Source organism: Myotis lucifugus, unplaced genomic scaffold (assembly GCF_000147115.1).
Source record: "Myotis lucifugus unplaced genomic scaffold, Myoluc2.0 scaffold_66, whole genome shotgun sequence".
In the NCBI taxonomy this organism is placed as follows: domain Eukaryota; kingdom Metazoa; phylum Chordata; class Mammalia; order Chiroptera; family Vespertilionidae; genus Myotis; species Myotis lucifugus.
In genome coordinates, this window is record NW_005871114.1 from 4,934,388 (window position 1) to 4,953,847 (window position 19,460).

Below are 19,460 nucleotides of genomic sequence, written 5' to 3' on the forward strand. Positions count from 1 at the left end.
TGGTAGCTTTTGTTTAATGTATAAGAATGTATACAATGTAACCATTCTCAGAGTCCAGGGAAATTTGAAGGTCAGAGATCAAAATAAACTCCAAATAGAAAAGTAATAATCCATTGTTTACTTTTCACTATTGAGTTTTAGTAGCACATTACCATTCATATAAAAAATTTGTTGTTTGTGACAAAATGGGCTTTCGGCTAATTGTCAGTCTAGTTCCCACAGCATGTGATGTGCTTTCCATGGCCACAAACCTTCACTTCTGCTGAGGTTCTTGTCTATCATTTTTCATAAGGTAGATAACCTCTACTGCAGTAGGTGCCACCTTGTGCAAATATAATAGGAAATATGATAATAGGCATCCCTCACTTTTCAAAATGTTATGCTTAAATTGTCCCAAGGCAAAAATCCAGTGTATCCTCACTACACATCTGTTTTGCCATTAGCTTTTGACAGATCAGCAGAACTCATCCAGCAAGCAAGTGGTGAGACATATGAGAAAAGTGCCAAAATGCCACAAATAAAAAATTGGGAACTGCCTGATTTCTCCAGATAGGTTTTTTAAAATATTTAAATATAAACAAGATGGGGACAGATCCAGTAGTTTGTAGATAATACTCCCCTATGATTTTTCTTACCACACCTGTAAAAACCTTAAGCCAACCATTCCTTAGAAATTTTTTGAAGATTAAACTTGAAATACACTCTATAATTAATTTAGACTTTATGAGAACTTGAATTTTGATGATATGGTGTGTGCTGCCACAGTTGGGCATCAGATGAGTTTTCCTACTGTTGGTTTTGTCTAAGAAAAGCAAAATCATGCTTTTAGTTATTAGTAAATACCAATAATTAATGTTATCTTCCTAAGTGTTAAACTATATTTATGGGAAGTTAAATTAATTGAGTTTTTTGTTTCACTTTTATGTTAAAGTACTTGGTTTGGAGATTTCCTGAATGTTTACAAATCAAGCTTAAGATATTTTATGATATTTTTAGACTTTTAAAACCCTGAACTCTTTCTCTAGCTCTCGGTGAAAGGTTACAATGATAAGCAGCCAATTTTGCTAAAGAAGATTATTGAGAAAATGGCTACCTTTGAGATTGATGAAAAAAGATTTGAAATTATCAAAGAGGCAGTAAGTTTTCTGAACTTATTTTTATAATTCATTGTTTTTTTTGCCCATGAAGTGATTTTTAAAGTACTTATAAAATTAATGAACCCATGTATTCTTTCACTAGTATATGCGATCTCTTAACAATTTCCGAGCTGAACAGCCTCACCAGCACGCCATGTACTACCTCCGCCTCCTGATGACCGAGGTGGCCTGGACAAAAGATGAATTAAAAGAAGCCCTGGATGGTGAGACTCTGTTTCTACTTATAGCATAATACTTTCTTCATTTTTTCCTAAAATAATTTTATTGTATCCTGACATCTAGTGTTTATGCTTTCTAATAACTTAGAGTGCTCTTAAACCCAGATTTGCATACGTTTTTATGAAAACAGTGGTGACCGTTGAAGTGGCTTTGGTATTCAGGCAGTTTACCCACATTTGCTATTTTCAACCTGGACCAACAGCAGTTAATTAGAACTGTTCATAGATTTCTGCAGATGACAAGATATTTTGACCAAAGCACTTACCTTATTAATGCTGTTTTCAGAAAAGGAGAAAAGGGCTACTAGGTTTGAAAGTCTTACCCTGTAGGGAGTACTCAGGCATCTGTCGATCAGTTTAGTTCAGTTAAAAACTAGGAACTGTAGAAAGACTGAAGGGTCATCTTTTTTTTTTTCTAAAATTTTAACCCTTTGCACTCCGCTGTCCCCTCTCAGGGGACATTGCAGTTTATTAGTGATTACAGGGAATTGAGTTATTTCAACGCAACTTTTTGAGACATGCATGTTTCCCTGAAGTTTTATCTTGAAATGGCACAAGAAATTAAATCAAAATATCGTAAAATTACTAAGATATATACAAGAAATGTCAGCGGGTTTTGTGTCGGATTAAACAATAAACTACATATTCCCGATGTGGGACAAAGAAAACGGGACTGCATTGTGTGTTCTAACAGGAAAACACCTGGTGGCAGGCGTCAAACCACTTATTACTGTCAAACATGCACTAATCAGCCTGCAATGCATATTGGGGAGTGTTACAAAACTTATCATACTGTACAAAATTATAAACAATAAAATATTGTTTTTTTTGCAAATATACATTCCTCGATGTCACCCAATTCATATAAGTCCAATATCATTATAATACGTTACTTGGTTCCAAAATTATACTAAATAATACGAGGGTCTGTAAATGCACGTTTCCGCCGCAAAGTAGCGTCGAGTAGCTGGTAGCCAATGTCCAGAATGGTTCGGAGTGCAAAGGGTTAATTCTAGTTTTCATAGGTTTGCTTGAAAGTTGTAAATTCTTTGAGGGCAGTAATTATGCCTGCCTTTTATCCTCGTTATTTAGTATCTCATCTAATGTTATATGCTCTATGTGTGTCTAATGAATGCTTAATGAATGAAATGAAATTACTTTTAGGGGTCCTTCATTGAAAAGAATGAAGACTGACATCACCCTTTATTATTTTTATCTTTTTCATTTCTTGGTGTTACTTTACCAATTAATCTTTCTTCCTACATGCTCAGCCATAAGGAAAAAGGATGCTATTGAATTTTTAATGATCTTTTATATTAAGTCCTTCTTATGTAACACTGTGCTTTAAATGTCTTCAGTGACAAATTAAGAGCACGGAGTATTGAAAAATCATTATTTTATTGGTTGTCTCAGGCATTGGTAGGTGTATATAGATTATAAAATTCATTAACTAGAACAGATACATTATTTTTTAAAAAATATATTTTATTGATTTCCAAGAGGAAGGGAGAGGGAGAAAGAGACAGAAACATCAATGATGAGAGAGTATCATTGATCAGCTGTCTCCTGCATGCCCCACACTGTGATCAAGCCCACAACCCAGGCATGTGCCCTGACCTGGTTCATAAGTCGACGCTCAAGCACTGAGCCACACCGGCTGGGTAGATACATTATTTTTATATTTATATATTTTTTATTGTTGAAACAGGTACATTTTTAATCTGGATAGTTAATATGCCTTTTTCCCCCCCAAAAAATAGTTACATCCAGTTAATAGCAAGAATTTTGCCTTTTTAAAAAACAACCACCAGCCCTAGCCGGTTTGGCTTAGTAGATAGAGTCCAGCCTGCAAACTGAAGGGTCCCAGGTTCGATTCCAGTTGGGGGCACATACCTGGGTTGTGGGGAGTGTGCAGGGGTCAGCTGATAGGTGATTCTCTCTCATCATTGATGTTTCTGTCTCCCTCTCCCTTCCTCTGTGAAATCAATAAAAATATGATAAAAAAACAAAACAATGAGATCCTTTAAAACAACAACAATAACCACATAATTGATTTTAAATACATTTTTCAAGAAACTGAACCTGCATTCAGAATGATCAAAAAGCAGAAGTTTTTTAGTTTCTGGGTCAGATGTTATGTGAATCTTAAGCAGAATAAGCTCTTACGTACTAGTATCTCATAAGCATGTGAAACCTTCCTAAATTATATTTTATAAAGAGAAAGTCAGCACTTTTTTAGTTGAAATTCTTTAATGAGCAACCATTCTGTTCTGATTATACACACACACACACACACACACAATAATCCAGTAATGCCAATGTGGCTTAGTCTGGAGACAGCTCATGTGAGAGTGTGAGAGGCTGGCTCCCTCTGACTCTTAAGTCAGTCAGCTATTCAGGTGATGGGATAGCAAGAACCTGAGTTCATTGTGGTCCAACAGTATTTACCGACTACCTGCGATGCACCAGGTCCTGGACTCCAGTTGCTTGAGATTAAAAATAAAAAGATCATTTATATGGGGTTTCTTTGATTGGGGAGCTCCAGTCTAGTGGCAAAGCATGAATGTAAACAGATCATTTCAGTAGAGGCAAAGGAGTAGGCCTGCAGAGAGTGCTAAGGGAGTGAAGGGTCCTTCGGCAGTGCAATGGAGAAGGACAAGTGTGCACTTTGGAATTAGACCAAGGATCAGATGCCAGCTCTGCAACTTAATAACTTGATGATTTTGGTCAAGAAACGTATATTTTCTAAACTTCAATTTTCTCATATTTAAAATGGGGATAATAGCACACACTTTACAGTTTATAACATCTATAAGATGCCAGCCAATAGTAAGCACTTGTTAATTCCTTTTCCATGTCTCTCTTTAAATTTCAGTCACTAATTTTAGCATCCACTGTAGCAATTACTAATATGGTCCTAATGGAAAAGGAACAACTCTTACTTATTGAAGAACTAAGTCAGTACATGTAGAAGGAAAGTGGAGAGTAGAAAACTCACTATTAGAATGCCAAAATAATAATTGATGCAGGCAGTATACACCAATGGATGCTAAAATTAGTAGGTAAAAGTTTAGGAAAAACAGGATATTTGTATAGTTTCAAAGTATTTCCCCAAAATAAATTATTTATTAATTACAATGAGAAAAGTAAGCGTTGATGAGCAGATGGCTTTTCCTCGTTGCCTGTAGAGCCTACATGAGTTACTCAGTTACAACCAAAAGAATAAAATAGTGCACTCACAGCAGTGACATCTGGCAGACACCACCCCAACCAAGTGATCAGTGTTAACGTCACCAATACTACAGCGCACAACACTGTGAACCCCTGGCGTGGTGCTCTGAGAAAGGCATGGTACCTCTGTGGTATTCTTCCTAGTAAGACATAAGCTCAATTTAATCATGAGAAGACACTAGCCAAACCCAGATAAAGGTCATTCTATAAAATAACTGAACAATGCTCTTCATAAGTATTAAGATCATTAAAGACAAGGAAAGACCAAGGAACTGTCACAGGTGGGAGGAAATAAGGACACATGACAACTAAATGCGAGGTGGGGTTGCAGGTTACATCCTGGAACAGAAAAGAGAGATTAGTGGAAAAATGGAAATCCAAATAAAGTCTATATTTTAGTTAATAGTATTGTGCTAGTGTTATTTTCTTAGTTTTGACATTGTACCGTGGTTATGAAAACTGTTAACATTAGGAAAAACTGGGTGAAGGGCATACAGGAACTCTCTCTACTATTTTTGAATTCTGAACTCTTGTATAAGTCTCGAGTTGACTTTTTTTTTTAAAAACACCTCGTAAGTAGAGTCTGTATTTCTTACACCTTTACAGATGTCACCCTTCCTCGCCTTAAGGCCTTTATACCTCAGCTCCTGTCACGGCTGCACATTGAAGCCCTTCTCCATGGAAACATAACAAAGCAGGTGGGTGGTTAAAGTTTTAGCAATCTTTCATGAATCAGTGCAAGAGGTTCTTTACCCTCGTCTGTCTAAAGCTGTTCACCACCACAGTGTGATTATAATAGCACATCAGTGTTCACTCAACCCTCTCTGCTCTATGGAGGCATGGGGGAGCAGAATGATGGAAGATTATTGTTAACTGTGGACCCACTGTCATGGCTGTGCTCTGCTGTTGCCTGCCTTGTGCAATCACAGAAGGAAGTGGGGAAAATTATCCTCATTCTGTGTAGGACAGCAGGACTATGTAGAGCAGGAGTGGGGAACGTCTGGCCTGTGGGCTGCATAAGGCCCACAAAATCATTTGGTCTGGCTCTGCCAAGGCATAGGGATGAGTTAATTAAATGTTTGACCAAATATAGCAGGCTAATTTTTAAGTTGATAATTTTCTATGGTCCATGAAGGATGTTAGAAATATCCAAATAGCCGTTAGTAGAAAAAGGTTTCCCACCCCTGGTGTAATGACTAGGTGCACATGGTGTGGAACCAAACAGCCTGGATTCGAATCCTAACTGTGTCACATATTAGATATGCAGTCTTCTGAAAAGATCTTAACCTGTCTGTGCTCAGTTTTCCTATTTGTAAAATTATAGTTTTAGGATTAAATTAAATAGTAAAGGCCAAGTTTAGCACTCCAGAATTCCTATGGCAGTCTGTCTCAAGAGCCCACCCTCTCTACCACTCTGCTATATACTGTCTCCAAAACAGTACGCCCAGTGGCAGAGGCAGGGTTCTTAGCAAGGTCGGTTTTATTAAAAAATAAAACCTTATGCCCAGCTCCTTTGCTTTGCAGTAACCCCAGCTGTCATTCACTTGGGGTGACTAGCTTTCCATCACCAGTACCTCTCCAGCTTTAGCAATGCCTTTCCCAGCGTCAAGATGGTCTGGATCTCTGTTTCTCTTCACTACTACCATAGTGGCTATTGCAAATTGAAAAATTCAATTTTCACCCATTTGAGTAGGATCAAATGTATTTAAGATTTAAAAACCCATTTTTTATGGTAAAGTAAGCTGGTTTATTTCACAGGCATATTTTCATATTGCATGGGCTATCATTCAATATACTATATTTATTTTCACAGACAAGATATATTTGTGTTCTTGTAATTACTGAGACCTGTCTTTTCCACAGGCTGCATTAGGAATTATGCAGATGGTTGAGGACACTCTTATTGAACATGCTCATACAAAACCTCTCCTTCCAAGTCAGCTGGTTCGGTACAGAGAAGTTCAGCTCCCTGACAGTAAGTTGAAATGTTATAACTTTGGTGATGGATAACTTTGACATAATATTGTGGGTAATTACAGGTAGACCAAATTCATTTGGATGATAATGTGTTGTTTTATGGTAAAGAACTACAGGATCCTCTACTATTTATAGAGGTATGATTAATGATAGGTAATTATGTCACAAAATTCTCAGTAAGTGGACCAAAGAGATGAAATTGGAGGTAGGCCATTATTTTGAAGAGAATGATACTGGAATTGATGGGTAATTGAGTATAGAGGAGTTAGGAAGTAAACATATCACAAAGCTAAAGAAATGTTGATCATGAATCATGAAATAAAATTTATAAAAACTAGAATTATAATATCTAATGGGAAGTCCATAGGGGTCTTTGGCAGAAATAGTTTTAGGAAAGCTATAGGTCCAGATAACAACATGTATTATTTCATGGATATTTTATGAGGAATTTTAACATAACGGATAATAATTAATATATCAGAGTTCCAATGTCAAATTACTTTTGCATTAATAATGGTTTCTGTTGATATAAAAACTCATTAAGCATTATTTTCAATATTGTTCAAAATTGTCTAGTGGGGCATTATTAGACCAGGAATGAAAAGCATTGGTTTTTTTTTAGCCAGACTCGATTATTGGCTGTTCCCCAGGCATGTATGGTCTGTGTCTTTTTCCCCAGCTATTTTATCCTCCTGAAATGTTGCTTTCTCCCTCACCCACCCCTCCTTTTCCTCATAGACATATGTCTACACCCTATTCATCCTTCCAAACACATGTGATAAGCCCCCTAGCCCACCAAACTTTTTGTAAAGCTCCCAGCTAGAGTGATCACTTCCTCGACCTCCCAGCACAGGCTTCCTGAACCTTTCCTTATTGAAGCTGCTCAGCCTTGTCTTGCGTTGGGATTGAAGTGCATCTCCATGTCCTTTGTTAGCTTATACGTTTCTTAAGACCAGGGTCTGTGCCTGCCTCATTTGAGCAGCTACGAAAGCAGCTTGAACATAGTATCGCCTCAGGATGTCATGGTTGAATGTGCAAGGATACCTTCAGTACAGCTCTGCAGTTCTGCATGACCAGTCCTCACAGACCTGGTGATGGTTCATCTCAGACTAATGCTACCTTGTTCCTCAGTCACTGCAAAGTGATGCAGGCCTAGAAACAAAATTCAAAGGGAAACCTACCTTTCACACCTCTTTGTATTACACCTCCTGCCTTCTCTAGCTTCTCCTAGGACTATCTCTTTTGTCTCTCAAATGCCCTCACAGATTTCCCCATTCTCACAAATTACTCAGTTCATATCCCCTTCTCAAAATGCTAGGTGTTAGGAAACATTCTAATTTAGCCAGCTGGTCAGTAATGAATATCTTAAGTAGTCCTTCACTAACTCTCCATGGGACAGTACTAACAGTTTAAAAAGAAAAAATTCAGGCATTGTGAAGAAGGAGACATTGGGGGATGAGCATGAAAAGGCTGGCCGTGTGTGTGGGAAGGTGGATTACAGCCTGTGTTCTCCGTCCTCTTCTGATAAGAGGAAACTTAGTGCTGCCGGGATAAGTCTGACGGTTAGTCCGAGTGGGACCTGGTCAGGAAAGGGAAATAGGTGCAGTGCGAGTCCAGGCTGCTCTGCCGCCCTTTACTGCTGGTGCCTAATTGAGCTTCTAGAAGAGCGAGCAAGCCTGTCATTACTACTGTGTCTGAGAAATCTTACGTTTGTGAGTCATACAGTACTGCCTACTAAGCACTGTATATTTGCTTCTTCACATTTATTGCTCTTGAAATAAAGTTATCAGATCATAAAGCATAATTGTCTATTCATAATTTTGATGAAATGTTTGGTCAGTGTACCTGAGTTTTAGTCCTAGCTAAAGGACTTGGACATGTTGCCCCCTTCTCAGGGTCTCAGTTTTCTCCTCTTTAAAGTGAGATGTTAGGCATTGTACACATTGGTGTAAATCTGGAAAATGACCGTTAGTGTGGGTGTGAGTAAGCAGTATTGGGAATAGAAAGTTAAATAGAAACTCAAGATAATAAAGGCACAACTAGTAATTAACATTTTTTGTTATGGAAACATAGGTGTTATTTCTATTGAGGTTTTTACATGTATTAGCTAGTTCTAATTTACATTGTCCGTTTTATTAACTATGGATCTTAATTTAGCATTAATACTTAGTCATAAAATATTTAGTCTTTCATAAGTTCTTTGCTTTTTAAATTCAGTGCATGTTTAATGGGGGCCCACCACATACAAATCACTGTAATAGGATTCCCAGGGGTAAGTTGAATTTCACATTCTAATAAATTAATTGCAATTTGGAATTGCCAAAAAACACCCATCAAATTGAACAACTTTTCAAACAAAACACTAACCTTCCTGAGCCCTAAATAAGTATTTGAATGTGTTATTCTCTTCTAGAAGGGTGGTTTGTTTACCAGCAGAGGAATGAAGTTCACAATAACTGTGGCATCGAGATCTACTACCAGACAGACATGCAGAGCACCTCGGAGAACATGTTCCTGGAGCTCTTCTGTCAGATCATCTCCGAGCCCTGCTTCAACACCCTGCGCACCAAGGAGCAGCTGGGTGAGAGGCGTGGGGCGGCGGGTGTCCTAGACCTTGAGGAGCAACCGTTGTCCTCAGAAAAATTTGTGTTGCTTCAGGCGCGCTCTATTCAGAAAGACTTGTGAAACCTGTTTATGGAGGATCTACTTTTAAAAGATAAACAATTAATAGCTTATAGACACAAACGCAGTTCTTGAGATGACACTGTGTCTACATTACATACATGTCAATAAAGAGGACATGTGTGTGGAGGAGAGAGGATGCTAAGGGCAGGCTGTTACGGGTGGCAGGCCGGGAAGCAGGCCATCCAGGGAAGCTTAGGCTCACTAACTGGGTTCTCTGAGGGTGCAGGTTTTTTCTCTTACTCATGTTGGGACACATAGAAGTTACTCAGTAAGTGTTTGTTGAGGAAATGTTTCAGGCAGAGATTTAAGCACTATTTAAAGTCTTGGAGATCTTAGCAGGTTTGATTAAGGAGGGGAAAAAAGAAGCTCCAGTAATACCGGGAAGAACCAGTGAAGAAGGATTTGGGCAAGTCTCTCCAAGTACCAATCTGTTTTTCAACAACCATCATGGCAGATGCTAGACCATGGCCATAGCTGTTATGGCTGGACCTTCCCTTCAGGGAGCTCACAATCTAATCAGGAAGGCAGACCTGTAAAGGGATAATAAGAATTATAGTAGTGTGGTTTAAACTCTGAAGGCTGTACTGAAGAGCGTTTCAGAAGTGTGGTCCAGGGCCGAGCAGCTGAAGGAGGCACGCCATGGGTTTAGTTTAGAAAAGATGTTGAGGGGAGGTAGTAGTGCATGAGCGCAATCTCTAGAGATTTCCAGTCTGCATGGAGTCGGTCTAGGAGTGGGTTACCTAACAAAATTCAGTGGTAGAAGCAAGTTCACATCAGAAACTTGGATGTGGAAGGAAACAGTGCCAGGACAGTGGACAGGGATGGAAATAACTTTAACCTAGATTGAAGGGGATTAACTAGCAGATAACTAGGAGTTGTGGGATGTTGAGCTGAATGATCAATAGGGTTCTTTTTGTTTTATTTTTGTATTAAGAAAGAGTTATCGCTAACTTTTTGACTATTCTTTAGAGAGCTCTTCTGCTTTGTCCTGAAGATACTTTATTCATTTTTCTTCAGAGGTTAATAATATAAAACCCTAATGTGGATTTTATTTGCTCTGACAGCATAATTTTTGAAAGATTAAAAGTCTGAGTCTCAAATGCCAAGGTCGTGACTGGCTGGTGTTTATGTTTCAGGCTATATCGTCTTCAGTGGTCCACGTCGAGCCAACGGCATACAGGGCTTACGATTCATCATCCAGTCGGAAAAGCCTCCTCACTACCTAGAAAGCAGAGTGGAGGCTTTCTTAGTCACCATGGAAAAGTCCATAGAGGACATGACAGATGAGGCCTTCCAAAAACACATTCAGGCGTTAGCAATTCGCCGACTAGACAAACCAAAGAAACTGTCTGCAGAGTGTGCTAAGTACTGGGGGGAAATCATCTCCCAGCAATACAATTTTGACAGAGGTAAGGCGAAATGAGGGTCCCAGCATTCATGGCATGTACACGTAACTTTTAAGGACATTGAGGCCATTCATTTTGTAGGTGATGGTCTAGTACTGATTTGGGAGGGGGGTGGGAGTACAGCACTTCTTAAAAAAACCATTATTTAGTATAACTTTCCTATTAGAAACTTTATCTTTTTTTCTTCTCGGAAGTTAGAGCTGGATCTACCTGTATCTCATACTAACACACTAATAATAAATCTTATTTCACTTTTTGTGCTCAATCACTGTGCCCTGAGGCTCTGAGCATGGATATGTAGGCATTTATATTCCATAACACTGAAAAAAAGAAAAAGAAAAATTTGCAGATTCAACTCTCTTGAGGCAGTGCTGCCCTGGAGGCACTGGGGTTCAAACATTTGCCTTTGGGGATCTCCAAAACTGTCTCAGTGCTTTTAGATTTGGGAAAGCTATGCTCCCCAGAGCCCCCTGCTTACCAGCTCCCTTCTACCTCTCTTGTAGAGCGGAGAGAACAGTGGGTGCGCTAAGCTACACTGGAAGTCAGGAGAGTTGGGTTGTGTTCTCATTCTGATACTGATAAGCTGAAGGTCTTGGCCAGCTTACCTTTTTGGGCCTCTGTTTCCTTACCTGTAATATTTCAAGCTGTTGTATTCACTGTTCATATAGTACTGACCTTTTACTGAGCATTTGCCATGTGCCCTAGCTATGTGTTACTGTTAGTTATCATTTTCCTTGTTCTCACTACAGCCCCATTAAGTAGTTATTAGTCCCAGTTTCAGGACGAGGAAACTGAGGCCCAGAAAAGTGGAAATGACTAGGCCAAGACCCAACAGCTCAAATGTAGAAAGCCAGGATATCCTCTTAACTTTTTACTTGAAATTTATTCCCTTACCACTTGTAGGAGCAGATGATCACTAAAAAATGTGGATACTTAGGACTGTTGAAATGAAGTATATTGTCATTTCATATAGTATTCTGGGCTACTTAACATGGGATTATTAGTAAATTATTGTATGATTACTTTTTCAGACAATACAGAAGTTGCATATTTAAAGACACTTACCAAGGAAGATATCATCAAATTCTACAAGGTAAATTGAGTTTCTATATTTAGATTTTGACTGATAAGGAAATATTGTATGTGCTGTGTTATGTGCTTGCTGCTGCTTTTAACCCATTTGGGCAGGATGTATGAAGGCATTTTTATGGGTGGGGGTAATTTGGACATATTACTGTTAGAAAAAAGAGACAATTCCTATTGAACCCAGGGACCAGGGACTGTGTGGCGCATCCTGGCTTCTGGATCCATCTCTTTACACCCTTTTGTTTCTTCTCTCTGTTCCCCACCCCAAGCCCACAAAGAACATTGCTGAGCTTGTTGGGTGGGAAGCAAGAGCAAAGAAAACAAATAGAACTTGAGAATTAGAGTTCTCCACTCTCTGACAACTATAAGTTGTCTTCACCCTTTTAGGTGCCACTGTGGCTGCTGCTTTAGATAAATGATCACTCACTCTACCTTTGAACAGTGTACTTAAAGAGATAGTTTATCAAAAGAAAAGAGAAAGAGATAGTTTATCAAAAGAAAAGAGAAACACCACCATTAAAGTTTTCCCAGTACAGTTTTAAGAGGTTAGCACCATCTAAATTTTAGCAAACATTTTGTTAAGTGGTTATATAATGTCTAATAAGCATGCTAAGTGCAGAAATTAAAATTTTTTACTGCAATGGAGTTGCACTTCAAGTGTTACATATATATTTTTTGTAATATATTGTGGCCTCTCTGTAAAATACTTTTATGTCTGTTTTGCAGGATAAAGAGCAAAATTATACTCTGTAATTACCATGGTGCCTTACAATTATATCCTAGGTAGTGCTCTAGCCATTTCTCCTGGCTCATATCTGATTTGTTAGGTGCCGGTTGTTTGGTCAGGAACTTAGTCCTGCCCTGTGCTAACATCTCTTTTGGGGGGGAAATCGTCTACTTTACAATGTCATTTTCAGGGATATATAGTAACTGACCATACAAGAGTCAGTACATGCAGTTCTCATCCCAATGGTTTTGTGAAATTACTTGTACAGTGAAGGCTAATCACGTTTTTCTCCTATAGTAGGGTTCCCAGTACCCGTTCAGTTCACCAGTGTTGGTGCTGTGAGGGGAAGGGGAAAAGGCAGTGCCTGACCTGGAGGTGCCCAGAGTTTCCTAGAGGAAAGGGTGACCTTGCACTGTCTACGCGTCACTTACACTTACCGCCCCCAAATCCCCTGCAAAACTATAAGCCAATAACACCTTAGTACAAAAGGGGAGACAATACAATTTCAGTTTCAAAATTTGAGGTTAAAAGCCAGTATCTTGAATGCACTTTTTTAGCAATGAGATTTGAGCTTTTTGGCTGTGGAAATGGCTGGGCAAATTATTTTCTTTACTTCACAGCTCCCTTCGCATTGTGTAAAGGAAGATAAGAGTCTCCTCTAAACTACTCTTGCTCTTTGGCAGTAATAGTCTTAAAATATAAATATATTTGGATAAGGGAACAGGCTATGCATGTGTGGAGGCAACGGGTGTATAGGAAATCTCTGTACCTTCCACTCAGTTTTGCTGTAAACTTAAAACTGCTTTTAAAAATGAAATCTAGCGCTAACCGGTTTTGCTCAGTGGATAGAGCGTCGGCCTGCGGACTGAAGGGTCCCAGGTTCGATTCCGGTCAAGGGCATGTACCTTGGTTGCGGGCACATCCCCAGTAGGGGGTGTGCAGGAGGCAGCTGATCGATGTTTCTGACTCTCTATTCTTCTCCCTTCCTCTCTGTAAAAAATAAATAAAATATATTTAAAAAAATAAAATAAAATAAAATCTAGCCCTACCTGGTTTGGCTCAGTGGATGGAGTGACGGCCCATGGACTGAAGGGTCCTGGGTTCGATTCCGGTCAAGGGCACGTACCTCAGGTGCAGGCTCGATTCCCAGCCCTGGTCGGGACCCATGAAAGAGGCAACTAGTCGATGTGTCCCTCTCACATCGGTTGGTTGGTTGGTTGGTTGGTTGGTTGACCTGCCTTTAGAGAAATGGGGATTATCCCCAGTTGGTCAGGAAGTTGAGAACAGTCTGAAACCGAAGAGGGCATCATTCTACTGTCAACTACTGTAGGTTAATAAGAAGACTGTGAAGGTTTGGGTGAAAAGTGATCAAGAATAGATCTTTGGAAGCAAACTTTTCACTCCAGTCAGATGCTCTCATCCATGTTCCTGGCGGCAGACCTGGCCTGAATTCTGAAAGAACTGGAGAGGCCAGAGCACACGTGTGGGAGAACCTGGCTGCTCACCAGCTGGAGAAGCCGTGGTCGGTGTGCTGTGTAGCATGGGCAGGGCCTCCATGGCAGCTGCACAGGACCAGGCTTATCATAACAGCTCCATAAATAACTGTGGGGTTGATTTGGCCTCGCTGATGGTCTCTTCCTCTGAGGATACAAAATGTTACTTTGGCCTGAGGCATTAGGGGAAGCTTTATCACAACTTGTGTTTTCCCTTCGGAAAACATGGATTAAGATCCAGCACTAAGAAACAGGTGTAGAGACACTACACTCCTCACAGGATCTGTCTGCCAGCCGCCCACTCCAGGTGCTCATGGCCATGACCAAGGGGGAGCCTCCAAAGCAATGTGGTGGGATGGAGAGCAAGCAGCCCTCCCTTCCGACATCATCCCTTATGAGCTGGGACAGCAGCAAGTCCTTCTACCTGTGTTTTAGAGGTCGCGTCGTAGCTTAGACTCAAATGAGCTGACACAGGAGAGTGCTTGGTACAAAGCAGAACTCTCAACAAACGTTGGTTTCCTTCTCTTGGTAGCTGCAGAATGGGAGAAGGGTCTTAGAGGAGCAGGCTTTGTGGTCGTCCCTTGACTAAGCGCAGGCCATTGTCCCAGTATCATACCCCAGTGAGTGCGCGGCTCCGTTTTTAATCCCAGCTGAGGTACTTAGTAGGCGTAAAGTTTTGATCACATCACCTAATCTCCTTGGACGCATTTGTGAAATGGGGTTAAGAACAATTCTTGCCTAAGGTTTGTAGAGTTTAAATAAAAGACTGCAAGTGTGGAGGAAGGGAAGGAAGCTGACTCTTCTTTGCTGTAAGAGAGCATCTTTTTGTCCCTTCGTGGGGCGAAAGGTGACTCGGCTATTCTCTCTGCCTAGGAAATGCTGGCAGTGGATGCCCCGAGGAGACATAAGGTGTCCGTCCATGTTCTTGCCAGAGAAATGGATTCTTGTAAGTATTAAATATTGACTTTTTAAAAACATGTATGTTTTTAGTCACCTGCTAGCTGTCTCTTGCCATAGCCACATCCTTATGGAGCACCAGGAAGTAAAGAAGTGCAGAGGGGAGCTGGCGGGAGACAGGGTCTGCTCTAGCAAAGCCAAAATAGGGGGAAAGGGGAATGAGGCAGCAGAGGAGAGAGCCGACCAGGTAGCACAGTGCCAGGCTGGCCACGGTGCTGTGAGAAAACACAGCTAGCGGCTGGTGGGACATCCCGAGGCAGTTGTATGGAGCACTGTGTGTGTGGGTGTGTGTGTGTATGTGTGTGTTGGGGGCAGGGGGGCATCTGCTCAGCCTGCCCATCTCCTGCCTCTGACTGGCCAAGTTTGCCCCACAACCAATAAGTGCTGCTGCTCTGGTTGTTTGTTTTGGTGGCCAGAGCTTCAGGGTCCAGTGAGGTCAGACCTGGGCACTAAAATTGCTGCTTTAATAACCATGGTAACATCATGAGCCATCACTGGGACTCCAGGGAGGAGGCAGGACGGCAGGCAGGGCTCAGGGAGCAGGCAGCCTGGGAGGATCTGAGAAGTACACAAACCAGGTCTGGCACAGCTGTGTAATGAGCTGAGTCTGGTTTTGATTTTATTTTTAAAGTTGCTCTTGTGTGCTAGTCTCAGTCAGTGCAAAGCACTAAGCCCTTCGTTTTCTTATAGGTCCTGTGGTTGGAGAGTTCCCGTGTCAAAATGATATAAATCTGTCACAAGCACCAGCCTTGCCACAGGTAAGAAATGTGAATGTTTTGTTAGGTTGCCCTGTGAGAGGACTTACCACCTAGGACAGTGATGGCGAACCTTTTGAGCTCGGCGTGTCAGCATTTTGAAAAACCCTAACTTAACTCTGGTGCCGTGTCACATATAGAAATTTTTTGATATTTGCAACCATAGTAAAACAAAGACTTATATTTTTGATATTTATTTTATATATTTAAATGCCATTTAACAAAGAAAAATCAACCAAAAAAATGAGTTCGCGTGTCACCTCTGACACGCGTGTCATAGGTTCGCCATCACTGACCTAGGAGGACCTAGCGGCTTCAGGCCACCGACTGTTCAAGCCTCTGCTTTAGGTCTCTCTTAAAAGCCAGGTCCTTCTCCTCCTGACAGCTCCCAGGGGCCATACCTTTGTATTTTCAGCTGCACAGAAGCTTAGCCTCTGCTCTTGTCTGCCTTTGCCTCTAGCTTCAACAGTTGTGTTACTCTGCAACGAGCTATGTCCAGCCCCTTTGGCCCCAGTCCCTTCCACAGTGCCTGCGTATTTTAATCATCTGGAAGGGCTGGCATTTAATTGCAGGAGGAGGAAAACTGGCGGTGTAGCCAGGCTCTTGCTGGGTGGGCACACGCGCTGCTGGCACTCTGCCAAAGCCTTGGCGCTGAGCCCCTGGTGTGCCAGCCCCAAGAGAGCCGGGGGTCTTCCTTCCGGCCCAGAATCTCACGGGGGCATTCCCGCAGGTTTTCGTATACCCTCTGACCTGCTGATCCAGGAGGAAAGGTCATAATGTATGGGTAGAAACTAGTGTATGAAAGAAAAGGAAAATGTCTATGCCCTGTTCGGTCTGCTTTTTAGGCTGAAGGCACTAAGAGACAACTTATTTCCTTTGCAGCCTGAAGTGATTCAGAACATGACCGAGTTCAAGCGAGGCCTGCCCCTGTTCCCCCTTGTGAAGCCACATATCAACTTCATGGCTGCAAAGCTCTGAAGACCCCACGGTGGCAGAGTGCAGGCGGACGCATTCCCGGGTCTTCCAGGCTACGAAACAGTCTTGGCCACTTGAAGAGTTTCTGGTTCACTGTTAGCAACACACACGGAAAAAGAGATGGTGTCAGATGTCATTATGTAGAAACATTAAAAATCCAGAGTAATTAAATTACAAGATCTTATAGATGTAGAGTATTTTTAAAATACATGCCTCTTAAATATTTAAAAATTTTTCATTACTAAGAGAAATTCCCTTATATAACAATACTTAAAATGATGAATGATATTCCTTTAGAACCTTCTTTCCCTCTTCTGTAAAATAGTTACTTATTAGAAGAAAATGTTACGTTTTTTCTAAAAGCCTCCTAGGTTGACAGCAAAGGCTTCAAAGCAGGTAGAAAGAAAGGTAATACCTTTTTAAAAAGCGATCCTCAAACTTGCTTTCTACCTGATGGTTTCGTGTAAATCAATGGAGAACATTACATTTGGCAGATAATGAACAAAGCAATGCAATTTTCTTTTATTAGTGAAATTGCTGAATATAAGGCATGGTTTTAATCTTTTTATAAAATTTGAACATGTTTTTTATTCAAACTAGTCAAATGCTGGAAAACCCTAGAACACCCTACTTTATAGTGCTAGAAACACAGATTCACCTTACATCAATTTTGTCCCAAACTGAATTTCTCAGGATTACTGTGATTTGTTCCTTTCTGATTGAACTATATCGACATTCTTGTTGTTCGTCGTTGGTTTGTGGTGTTCCATCAGTTTTACTTTTCCCCATCAACATGTTACTGTGTTTAACAAGTACAAATAGGGCGAACTTCAGATCCCACTGAGTGTGTGACATGCTTTTCCAACATCAGCTCGTGTAGACACCTGTCACTTTTTATTACCATGAGTGGTAGTATATGAACCAAAATATTTGCCCCCTTGTGAATCAAAAGGCAACAAGAACAAAGCCACCTTTTTTGAGGTATAAAAAAATAAAGTCTTGGATTCTCTACTAGCATGATCTCCATAAGACCCTAAAATCCATTCTTACTGCCAATCTAATATTCCCATAAGCATTAAGGTGTTTTTTTTAAAATATATATAAATATAAACATATGAACACACAAATGATGACTGCAGTGGACTTTTAAAAAATATTTTTCTCATGAGATACTATTTTAAGTGAAATTGTTACGATAGCTTTAACAGCTGTTTTGAAATATTTGCTGTTACTAAACTTCAAGAGAAATTGTGACTACCTTCCACACACAGGCGCCTGTAACAATAGTGGCCCTGTTGTCCACTAACTCAGGCAGAGCAATGAGTGGCATTTTCCAGTGACCTGTTACCTCCACACGAGCCCATTGGGCAGGATTTCTTTCTGTAGAATCATGTCTTTTCACATCTTCAGTTTTCACATTTTCCATTTCCCAAGTAATCTAAATTTGGGGCAAGAGTGATATAATCACTGCTGCGGAGGCTGCTTTGGAAAGCGGGGCTCCATTTCCGTCACATAAACGTGGTGCTGTAACTGTCTTCTATCCCTACCTTCACGGGCTTCCTTGTGTGAAGCCCATCTTTGTCCCTCGGAAGGTGTGTGAGTCCTCACTTCCTTCTGGTTTTATGCATTTGTAGACTATGCAGCTTTTCATCGAACTGCAAGTATATACAAGAGGAATCTAAAATTAGCCGTGAGTGTTTGAGTCCACCACTATAAGGGTGAATAACTGAGTAACTTTAAGCTCTTGTAAAAAAAAAAAAAGTTAAATTCAAGTTATTTTTATGAACAAGTCACATGAAGAAATCTGAAAGGAATGGCATGTGGTCTTCCAGGGACGTGAGGTTATTATTGGGTGTGCTCCAGCATCGGCTGGTTTCCAGATTGGATCGAGAGCTACCATTGGATCGATCACTCAGGCATACTAATGGATTCATCTAGCTGGGTCCAAGCTGCAGTCCAGGAACAATATCAGACAACCCAGGTTCTGTATCCCGAAACTATTTACTCAGTGCTTAGTAAAGATTTGTGAAACAGACTAAGTTATTAGTCACCTGCGACATTTTAGAAGAGTCTTCTGGGCTAGTTGATTTGGAAGAGAGAGCATGTGACACAGCCCGTGTGGTGGAGTGCTAGGGTAATCCTGTTTACAATAAATCGCCTGAATTTAACCTCTGCAGTTTGCATTTGTGTTATTTTTACTGTTTCTGTGGCCAGTTCTCAACCTACCTCTCAACATCCTGATTTCACAATGTTTCCTGCCTTCATTGTTCCTACTGCAGAAAGCAGTGAGTTTTTTGCTTTAAGTGCACCTGGTAGCATGATTTAGTCAAAAAAATGGGTCAGTTTCACACTCTTAAGAGTAGATGGTTGAACAAGAATCCCACATGAGAAGCTGACCTCCTTGCTGTGAGTATTGTCAGAGTCCAAACCAGGAAAGATTTGTCCCTGGCATTACAGGGAAGAAAATAAAAGGTTAGGAAAACAAAAATGTCTCTCCGCTCCTCGACAGCTGGTCTTTGCGTCTTCTTACCACACTGCAGGCTAGTCAGATACCTGTGCAGCCACTGGCCTCTGGCTCCCTATCAAGATAACCTTTCTGCTCATGTGATTGTCAGCACGCTCAGACCCGCACTTCAGAAGGGAATCTGCTTGTCCCTAAGTTTCAAGCTGCAGACAATGGTGCAGCCCCCATGGCATTGTGCCCAGTGGTGCTGCAGTCCGTGAGAATCCTCTGGTCCCCTTCTCCAGTTCTTCAGTACAGCTTCTTGGAATATTTATGTTTTTGCGATCTTC

The 19,460-nt window shown here is 40.8% G+C and overlaps 1 protein-coding gene across 4 annotated transcripts in view; it reads left to right on the top strand.

Moving 5' to 3' along the window:
• The window catches only part of IDE (insulin degrading enzyme), an 80,220-nt gene extending 61,381 nt beyond the window's left edge, over positions 1-18,839 (top strand). For 3 of the 4 annotated variants that reach the window (XM_023754914.1, XM_023754915.1, XM_023754913.1), the window contains 10 exons: positions 1,026-1,136; positions 1,240-1,360; positions 5,213-5,304; positions 6,470-6,581; positions 8,997-9,164; positions 10,405-10,677; positions 11,706-11,767; positions 14,854-14,926; positions 15,628-15,695; positions 16,575-18,839. In XM_023754914.1, the coding sequence (XP_023610682.1) occupies positions 1,026-1,136; positions 1,240-1,360; positions 5,213-5,304; positions 6,470-6,581; positions 8,997-9,164; positions 10,405-10,677; positions 11,706-11,767; positions 14,854-14,926; positions 15,628-15,695; positions 16,575-16,670 (1,176 nt within the window). In that variant the 3' untranslated portion in view covers positions 16,671-18,839. The remainder of the gene's footprint in view (positions 1-1,025; positions 1,137-1,239; positions 1,361-5,212; positions 5,305-6,469; positions 6,582-8,996; positions 9,165-10,404; positions 10,678-11,705; positions 11,768-14,853; positions 14,927-15,627; positions 15,696-16,574) is intronic. The other variant, XM_023754916.1, reaches the window with a different exon arrangement.
• Positions 18,840-19,460: the final 621 nt, after the last annotated feature.